The 9,517-nt window shown below is 53.0% G+C and overlaps 1 protein-coding gene across 1 annotated transcript; it reads left to right on the top strand.

Annotated features, from left to right (window-relative positions):
• Positions 1 to 509: 509 nt before the first annotated feature.
• ALDH2 (aldehyde dehydrogenase 2 family member) lies at positions 510 to 9,345 on the top strand. Its single transcript, XM_082773716.1, has 13 exons — positions 510 to 668; positions 1,388 to 1,492; positions 2,462 to 2,602; positions 2,805 to 2,884; positions 3,396 to 3,507; positions 4,355 to 4,483; positions 5,018 to 5,131; positions 5,498 to 5,600; positions 6,275 to 6,459; positions 6,811 to 6,975; positions 7,302 to 7,459; positions 7,995 to 8,109; positions 8,953 to 9,345. Exons 1-13 carry the CDS (start codon positions 537 to 539, stop codon positions 8,983 to 8,985), a joined length of 1,572 nt encoding a protein of 523 aa, XP_082629842.1. The 5' UTR covers positions 510 to 536; the 3' UTR covers positions 8,986 to 9,345.
• Positions 9,346 to 9,517: the final 172 nt, after the last annotated feature.

The raw sequence follows: 9,517 nt of genomic DNA, 5'->3' as shown, positions 1-9,517 counted from the left end.
GAGAGCACCAAGACCATGCGGCTGCAGGGGAGCCTTTGCAACCTGAGCTGCGCCTGCTGGAGCCGCAGGATGAAACCCGACCACAGCTGGGCTGTGAAGGGAGACTCGGGGAGCCTGCAGCTGCCTTTACGCCTCCCGCCGCCTCATCCTGCAGCGAGCGGGGTCCCAGCCCGAGCCTCGGAGCCTGCGGCTCCCCGGGGACGTCCCCTCAGTGCGAAACCCACGAACGGGGCTGGGCTGGAGCCGCCGGGACCCGGTGGGGGGGAGCGCCCGGAGCGGCCACAACCTCGGGGCGGCCGCGCCGCGTGCCACGCGCTGCACGTGCGGGGGGGCGGGGCGAGGCGAGAGGGCGTGTTATGATTGGCGGGGGCGTGGTGATGAATGGAGGGGGCGTGGTGATGAACAAAGGGGGCGTGGTTATGAATGAAAGGGGGCGCGGTTATGAATGGAAAGGGGCGTGGTGATGAACGGGAGGGGGGCATGGCTACGCAAAGGGGGCGTGGCGCGTGGCGTACGCGGTGCTGGCGGTGGCGGCGATGCTGCGGCTGTTGCTGCGCTCCTCCCGGCTCTGCCGGGGCCCGGCCCGCCCGGGGGCTCCGCTCTCGGCCGCCGCCGCCGCCTCGCCCATCCCCGCGCCCAACCCGCGCCCCGAGATCGCCTACAACAAGGTAGGGCCGGCCCGGGGGGGCGGGCAGGCTTGGGGGAAGGTGGGGGGCTGTCACGACAAGGCTGGGGGTGTTCCGATAACAGTGGGTGTCTCGTATGGCTGGGGGGGTGTCCCGACATAGGGGGGTGTCCTGATGCGGCTGGGGGTGTCTCGATATAGGGGGGTGTCCCTATGTGGCTGGGCCGGCGTCCCGACACAGATGGGTGGGTGTCCCGATATAGGTGGGTGTCCCGATATGGGTGGTTGTCCCGATATAGGTGGGTGTCGCGACACGGGCTGGGCTCTCCTTCCCCGCGGCCGTGGCTCGGAGCTCGGCGAGAACAGGCCCGCCCCAGGCCGACCCCGCTGCCCCGGGCCCGGCCGTGCCCGAGCAAAGTCCCCGCAGCTCCCCGGGCTGCCCGGCACCGGCTGCTGGGGGCGATGCAGCCCCGGTGCCGCGGGTGAAACGGGCTCAGTGCCGCTGCCCGAGGCTCCCCAGGGCTTTGGAAGGACCCGGTGAGAGGGGAACTGCCGCGGTGTGGATCCTTTTTGTTGGCTGGCAGCTGCTGTTCCGTCTGGGCCAGAACATCGCCTCCAGATCCGTGTGGTTTTGGAGCCCCCGCAAGCTGAGCCCCTTGAATTAAGCAGCCTGCTGAGAAGCCAGCAAACAAATAAAAGCTCCCAGCGATTCCCCTCGGTTTGCCTCCGAGGCATGACCCTGCTTTGCTGCCTTCCTTCCAGATTTTCATAAATAACGAGTGGCACGATGCAGTCAGTAAGAAAACCTTCCCAACTATCAACCCTGCGACAGGAGAAGTTATCTGCCAGGTTGCCGAGGGCGATAAGGTAAATATTCCCTCTGAGATCTGTTTGTTTGCAGCACGCAGGGATCGCGGAGCGGCTGACCTGCACCGATGCCACGTGCAGGGCTGCTGCTGTCCTTCCCCAGCACGGCTCTCACAAAACCCTCTGGCTTTGCCTCTTCCCAGTGGCAAGCTGGGACTGGAAAGGGTGGGGAGGAGCAGACAGAGCGGAGTGGAGCCTGGGCTGTGGAGGAGCAGCCGTGGGTGGGAGCTGCTGGGCCAGGCAGGGGTGAACGCTGAGCCCCTTGCTGTGGTGGGAGCGTGACCCAGAGTCACGGCAGGAGAGGAGGCAGAAGGGCAGTGGTGCCTGAACGGCCTCCCCGTGCTGCACACGTGGAGTGGGAGACTGTCCCCAGCCCGGGGGAGTTAAGAAATGAAAGAGAAAGGGCTGGGAGCAGCCGTATAATTGCCCTGTGCTCTATGCAAGGCCCTCCTGGGAGTCTGTGGCAGAGCAAGGTTTTGTTTCCCAGCAATTTGGGGCTCATCCTCCAGGCTGGAAACTCGTCTGTATTCCCCAGGGGAGGGGTGAGTGAGGGAACCCTTTGTTGTTTGCTCGCCCATGGCACAGCGGCTTGTCTTGGCGAGACCATTACAGCAAGCCAGAACAGAAGAACAACTAAAACCAAATTAATGTCCCGACTGGACAAAATGAGGGATTAGAGACACTTGATCAAGGAAAAAAGTGCTTTAGACTGTGCTGGTGAAGTCAAACCCTGAAAGAGAGTCAAAGCAGACTTCTAGAGCTCTTTCCTTGCCTCGTTCTACGATGAAAATATTAACCCAGCAGAGGATATTGCAGGAATAACGTCAATATTTGCACTCCACATAGCTGAAATAAGAGGCGCAGGTGGTGTTTCCTCCTGGAGCCCAGGGAGGACATCAGCTGTGCTGGGAGAGGGAGGCAGGAGCTGGTTGCTCCTTCCTCACCCGCCTTTCCTGGGCTCCTCTACAGGCCGATGTGGACAAGGCTGTTAAGGCAGCCAGGGCAGCTTTCCAGCTGGGCTCGCCCTGGAGGAGGATGGATGCTTCTCACCGCGGGAAGCTGCTGAATCGCCTGGCTGACCTGATTGAGAGGGACCGGGCTTACCTGGCGGTGCGTATCGCGCTCCGTGGGCCCTCAGCCGGGGCAGAGATGGGTGGTGGGCACCCATCGGTGCAGCGAGGACGTCAGCCACAGCTGCAGGGGACAGGGAGGTGGTCTTGGGAGGTAGTCTTGGGTCTTGAGAATCAAATCGAAATCTGGACGTGATTTTTTTCCCATCCCCTGCTTCAGGCAATCTCAATGTCTTTTGTAGGCGCTGGAAACTCTGGATAATGGCAAACCTTACTCCATCTCCTACCTGGTGGATCTGGACATGGTGGTCAAATGTCTCAGGTAGGCACAGAGGCTGTGGTGACAGCGTGGTCGCTTTGTGCCCCACGCTCCTGCTCGGCTGCCTGTGGAAGCTGAGCCTCTGATGCCTCTGATTCAGGCTGGTTCCGACCCCTTGGTATTATCTGGCCCTTTCAGTCTCTGTTTCCATCTCTTTCTTACCTTTTTTTTTTTTTGGTTAAGTACAAACAAAAGGAATTTTCTTCCTGAGATTTTTTCCAAAGGGCTCTTGTTCTGCGTCTGTTGCTCTCTGACCACATGCAGAACTTACACAAATGGAGTAAGCTTTGGTTGGGTGCAGGACTGACACACCAGATGCCATACAAATCGCTGGCAAACATGCGAGACGAAAGTTTGCACTTACTGTCCACTCTTAAAATCACCTTCCTGGGAAATACCTGCATTAGTGTGTGCTGTATGAAGTGACAGAAGAAGGGAGGAAAGCAAACAGCTGGGGGGAATCTTTCTTGTTTTCTGTTTTTCAATTCAGTGAGCAAAACTTTCTTGTTGCCAGGTACTTTGCAGGCTGGGCTGATAAATTCCACGGCAAAACCATCCCTTTAGACGGGGACTTCTTCTGCTACACGAGACATGAGCCAGTGGGAGTCTGTGGACAGATAATCCCGGTCAGTAAAATGTATCAATAGGTCCTGAAAAATGTCAGGAACTGAGTGTTACAACGAGGAGGTATCTTAAAATGCAAGGCTGTTTGAAGCGCTGCTTCCTTCCAATGCTAAAAATAAAGTGATCCTCGCTCCAGCTGGGAGGGCTGCTACTTTGCTCTGGCAGCACAGACCTACTTGTTGATTTCATGGGGTATGGGTAAGATTTATTTTGCATCAGCTGCAAAAATAAATAAATAAAAATTAGCCCCTTCATTAGCTCAGAGCCACAGTTAAGTTTAAACTTCTGTTTTTAATGCTAGGTGGTAGTTTGTGTGATGAGGAAAGAGAGAACTAGCATGCAAAGCTCAGTTTTATGTAACTGGTCTTGTTTCTGGAACTGGCAGCAAGCAGGGCAACGAGGTTTGGCAACAGCAAGGCTCCGTGGATGCAACGATCCATGGAGGGTGATACCTGCTTGTAGGAGCAGCCACGTTCTGGTTGTTGCACGCTGTGTTTGCACGGGTTTTGTGTCTGCATTGCACAAGAGCTGAATGGAAATGCCTCGCCGGTCTGCGAGCGCTGCCCTGGCATTACAAAGGGTTTCTTTCAAAACATGGAAAAAAAAAAAATGGCTAAATGGAGGGTAAAGGATTAATTCCAAAAAAGCTGTGGTTTCGCAGTGGTACTGAGAGGCTTCACACGTCAGTACAGTTTCCCTGGGCAAGCAGAAGACAGTGCCTGAAAAGGAGCCAAAAACCGCAGCTAGGGAAGGCTCAGAGGCTGCTTCCATAGGTGCTGCACCTACAGATTTGAATAAAGCTCGGTAATTGGAACCTGCAAGCTCAGCAAATTTCTTCTTCTTTTCCAGTGGAACTTCCCGCTGTTGATGCAGGCGTGGAAACTGGGGCCTGCCCTGGCTACCGGGAACGTGATCGTGATGAAAGTGGCCGAGCAAACCCCCCTGAGTGCCCTCTACGTAGCAAACCTGATCAAGGAGGTGAGGGAAGGGCTGGGTTTCCATCAGCCGACTCGCCAGAACTGCTGGAGTTGGGGGTAATGTGACAGGAACAGAAGAGGGCTGTCTTCTGGTCTGGAGAAATGCCAGATTGCCTTGGATATCTTAGGGTTTGGGTATCTTAGAGTTTGGGTCAGTAAAAAAAAAAACCCACAGCATTCAAACACCTTCATCTTCATAAATGCACATGCAGAGAACGTCCTTGTTGATTTAGGGAGGGACTCCGAGGTTCAGTTAAATAAACTTCAGGGTGATTAGAAAGCTCAAATATGTGCTAAAATAAAAGCTGAAATAATATAGAGCTCCCAGCCATGTTTAGGATGCAGGGTGGGGTGAGGAATTGTCCTGCTTCTTGGAAATTAAGCGTTAAACCTGAAGACCTGGGAGAAGAAATGAGCTAGGAAAGGCTCTGTTCTTTGTGGGAGGCATATCAGAGCGTTACCGACAGCTGAATGTGGGTGAAATCCTTGATTTACGGAAGGAATAACGTTGCCCTCTCCTGCTGTGAACCTGCAGGCCGGATTCCCCCCAGGCGTGGTGAACATCATCCCCGGCTACGGGCCCACTGCGGGGGCTGCCATCTCTTCCCACATGGACGTAGATAAAGTGGCCTTCACGGGCTCCACAGAGGTAAGGGGGGACCTTTACCTTTAAGCCCTTGGGACATAAAGATCAACATAAAGATCATCTCATTCCTGTATGGCTTCTTTTGTACGAATACCGGAGGTGTGTTGCCTTCTACAACTTCCTTCAAGAAATGCAGCTGCCTTTACAGCGTGACGTTGAATTTTCCTTTTCAGGTGCTTTCTTTAGAGTATTTCCTATTGTCTTCCTCGATCTGCTTTGTGCTGGAGGTGAAACTCTAGGCGGACTTCCCGTAAAGCCCTGACCATGAAGGGATTACTGCTAAACTGCTGACTGGGACCTAAAACCAGCCGCCCTGCCGGGTGTTATGCGGGCTGGGGGCAGTCCCTAACGCCTCTTGTCCTGCTGCAGGTTGGGCACCTGATCCAGAAGGCTGCAGCAGAGAGTAACCTGAAGCGGGTGACGCTGGAGCTCGGAGGGAAGAGTCCAAACATCATCATGTCTGATGCCGACAGTAAGCACCTGCTGGCGGAGCGTTTGGTCTGTTCGTTTCGTGCTGGCTTTCTGCAAGCAGAGCTGGAGGGAGAAAGAAAACTCTCCTCCATCGTGTGTCCCCAGCTCTGACACCACCTGGCTGGTTTCTCTCCGTGAAGTCTCTGTGCCTCCTGCTGCAGCTGCCGTGTTTGTGTAGCAGGACTTCTTCACTCCCACTTCTTTCCCAGGACTGGGGAGAAGCTCAGTTATCAGCAAATGAGAATTGTTTCTGTATCATCCTTCAGCTTTTTCCGTTTTGTTTTACTTCTCTTAGTGCTTACCTCCCCTTTTTTATTGTTATGCAGTTCTGGTTCTCTCACCTCTTGCATATAAGTTCATTTTTGATCTGGATGAACCAAATGCCTTAGTAAGGAAGGAAATTCTGCTAGATCCAAACTAACTCATCTTTAATATCTGTTAATTTCAAATAAGAACTAGAATCCACCTCAGATCAGATTTTTTTTGTCCATTATGGGATACTCTAATGGGTCTTTATGCTGATTAAATCTGTGTCTAACTACCAAAGCATAGAAAATGCCATCAGCTGAAAGGACCTTGTGTCACCGATGCTCCAGTAGCTGGCATGATAATAGTTTAAAAGAAGTCACTTACTGATTTGGGCTGGTTTTGTTTCTCTCTTCTCTCCCATCTTAGTGGACTGGGCTGTGGATCAAGCCCACTTTGCCCTCTTCTTCAACCAAGGGCAGTGTTGCTGTGCCGGATCCCGAACATACGTCCAGGAAGATATATATCAAGAGTTTGTGGAGAGGAGCGTTGAGAAGGCCAAGTCCAGGGTGGTTGGAAACCCGTTTGACTTTAAAACGGAGCAGGGGCCTCAGGTGAGAGCAGGAGATGTCTGGAACTGTTATCTCATTAAATTATCCTGATTTTGAGTCACTGGGCATCAGTAGATCAGGGCGAGAGGTATTGTCTAGTCTCCCAGTTCATCTCCTTTGAACTGTGCCCATTACCGCCAGGAGGGAGAAGCTAATTAATGTTCTGATTATTCCAAAACCTCCCCTTGAAACTGGCACTTAAAAATCCTCATCTCCCTTTGAAGCTGGCTTGGCAGCCTAGTGAAATGGAGAACTGCAAGAGCCCAGCTGCGTGCCGGAGGGGCTGCAGTTGAACCCTTTTTTTTTTACCCCCAGCAAACACTGAGCTGATCTGTCTGTCCCGATGGCTCTTAGGTGGACGAAGAGCAGTATAAGAAGATCCTTGGCTACATCAGTGCCGGGCAGCGGGAAGGAGCCAAGCTGCTGTGTGGTGGCAGCCCTGCTGCAGACAGAGGCTACTTCATCCAGCCAACTGTCTTCGGAGAGGTGCAGGACAACATGACGATCGCCAGGGAAGAGGTGAGACCTGCAGCACCTTCCTGCCCTCAGCTTCACACTTCTTTGTCCCTTTGCACCCGCTGGTGGAGAAAAAAACAGGTCTGAAAGCACGGGACGTTCAGGAAATGAGAATAGAAAGAGAAACTTGGGGCTTTTTAGGAAGTTAGCGCAGCAAAATTCCCTCCAAATTACATGCTGGGTGCTTCATGATATGGGAGGTGACACACTGATACTTTGAATGTAGTGTCCTGTGCAACTTCCAACATACGCACACAGCTCCAGCATCAACCACAGCCTCTCCTGGGACCACTTCACACTTTTTCACTTGCTCTGTTTGGGTCTTGCAGATATTTGGGCCTGTCATGCAGATTCTGAAGTTCAAAACAATTGAGGAAGTAATTGAGAGAGCAAACGACTCCAAGTATGGTCTGGCAGCAGCAGTCTTTACAAAGGACCTTGACAAAGCTAACTATGTGTCTCAGGCCCTGCGAGCTGGGACAGTTTGGTGAGCCTTGACGCTTTTTTTTTCCCTCCCTAAAGTGCTGGCAGCTTTCTTGTGGGCTGTGATTTCTTGTTACACTTGCTCTCTGATAGCCTGTCTGTGCTTTGGATCAAATTGGATCAAATTTGGATACAAGTACCTCACCGAATGTAACATCAGACCTTCAACTGCAGTGCTATTTTGGGTGAAATTTAGGAATATTAAGCTTCCACGCTCTCATTGTGAATTAGTGAATGGGACGGGGGAGCAGAACTGAAGCACTGCAGTTGGCAATGACAGCAGCTCCCGCAAGGCTCTGGGCTTGTGTGGTGCAAGACACGAATTAATTTCATGGTGTTCTGCTTCCTGGCTGATAAAGATGAGGTTCCGGTATTGATTAATACTGATGATTGAGATAGCTAACAAGTGGGGAAATCATGTCTAGAAATTCATCCGTCCCTCTGCTGTAAACAGCTGGGATGTCCATTTGCTGTGGAAAAAGCTCTTCAGTTACCCAGTTCTGAAACTGCAGCTGCTTAACTTGTGCTTTCCTTTTCAGGGTGAACTGCTATGATGTGTTTGGTGCACAAGCCCCATTTGGTGGCTACAAAGCATCTGGGAACGGGCGAGAGCTGGGAGAATATGGTCTGGAGGCATATGTAGAGGTGAAAAATGTGAGTATCCCCCTATGTGAGTACTTCCCAGCCCTCTGCTGTAGCTCCAAATTGTCTCTGTGCCTGCTGGTGTGGGCCTGGGAGTCACAGTTCTTTCTAATGCTTGAACCAAACTTGGAGCTGCACTTTTGAAGTAACACAAACAAAACTCCGTGTAACCATTTAAAACAGAAAGCTAGTCTTGTTTTGTACAGCTTTAGAAAGCAAGGGTACGTGATCTGACTGACAGATTACCAATTGCCTGCACCACTTGGCACAGTTTAGCTGTCTCTCACTGTCAGGAGTGGAAGCGTGCTGGCTTCTCTGCCAGCTTATTTTGTGGAGACCAGAGAGAGAGAACCTGTGCTGGGGGTGTGTCAGTGGGGTGGAAGCTTTTGTGTGTATAAACTTGCAGATGAAAACTGGGCACTTAGTGCTCAGGAGGGGGAATTTGGGCAGTGACCCCCAGCCCTTAATGCCGCTCTCAAGCAGCACTGCTGGTGTTGGGCAATCCGCAGGCTGAATAACTTCCTGAAAGGCGAGGCAGAAGGGCTGGTGCTTGGTCTGCTCGCAGCTTAGTGTCTGAAGGGTGATGGAGCTCGTGGGCTGAGGTGGTTTGCCTGCAGCTCGTGATCCAGCACGAGGTCTGGAATGGGTCAGGGCCTCCAGCATGTGCCTGGCAGGGAGCTCGCATGGCTCCTGGTGAGCAGGGGAACCTCTGGAGAGGTGCAGGGACCACTTCTGAGCTATCCCTGCCTCTTAGGACAGCTCTCCTGACCCCGTCAGTGACCACCACCGGGGACACACTGGCATCTGTCTCTGTGGGTGCTGCAGGAAGGTGACCCGTGGCTTTGTTTTCTGCAGGTAACCATCAAAATCCCCCAGAAAAACTCCTAAAGGACAACAGCCTCCGCCACGTGTGGAGGACACCTATGCAGCTTTGTGAGGAATAAAGCAAAGGAAGCCTCTGTCACACGCCAAGCTTAGGTGGCAGCCGTGTAACTCTGCATTAAGAAATTACATGTAATGCTTCGGAAGGTACCCGGAGGAGCTCTGCCTTCAGCCTACTGCAGCCATGTGGTAACGGGGCCGTGCTCCTGTTGCAGCTGATGAATGTTTTGGGTTGATTCCCCCAGAAAATCATTTATTTGCTTGTTTGCGATAGCTTTGTAAGCGCTTCACGGCGCCCCCCCCCCGTGCTGCGTGAGGGGTGCTCCCTTTTTGTACCTGCGCACAATAAAGAGTTTTGTCACTAAAGCTGCCCCTGCCTTCTGCTGGAGCACGGGGGGGTGTCAGCAAGCTGAGGCAGGACTCGGATATAGGGAGAAATGTGCGATTTATTGGATTTATTCGCTTTTATTTGTGCTTTTCACTCCCGGGGCGGGGCCCAGCCCCGCCTCCCCTCACGGCTTCGCCTCAGAGCCGCGGG

Source organism: Aythya marila, assembly GCF_965140915.1.
Source record: "Aythya marila genome assembly, chromosome: 17".
Lineage (NCBI taxonomy): Eukaryota > Metazoa > Chordata > Aves > Anseriformes > Anatidae > Aythya > Aythya marila.
The sequence above is the reverse complement of the archived record's forward strand: the minus strand, read 5'-3'. Positions and strand labels throughout refer to the sequence as shown.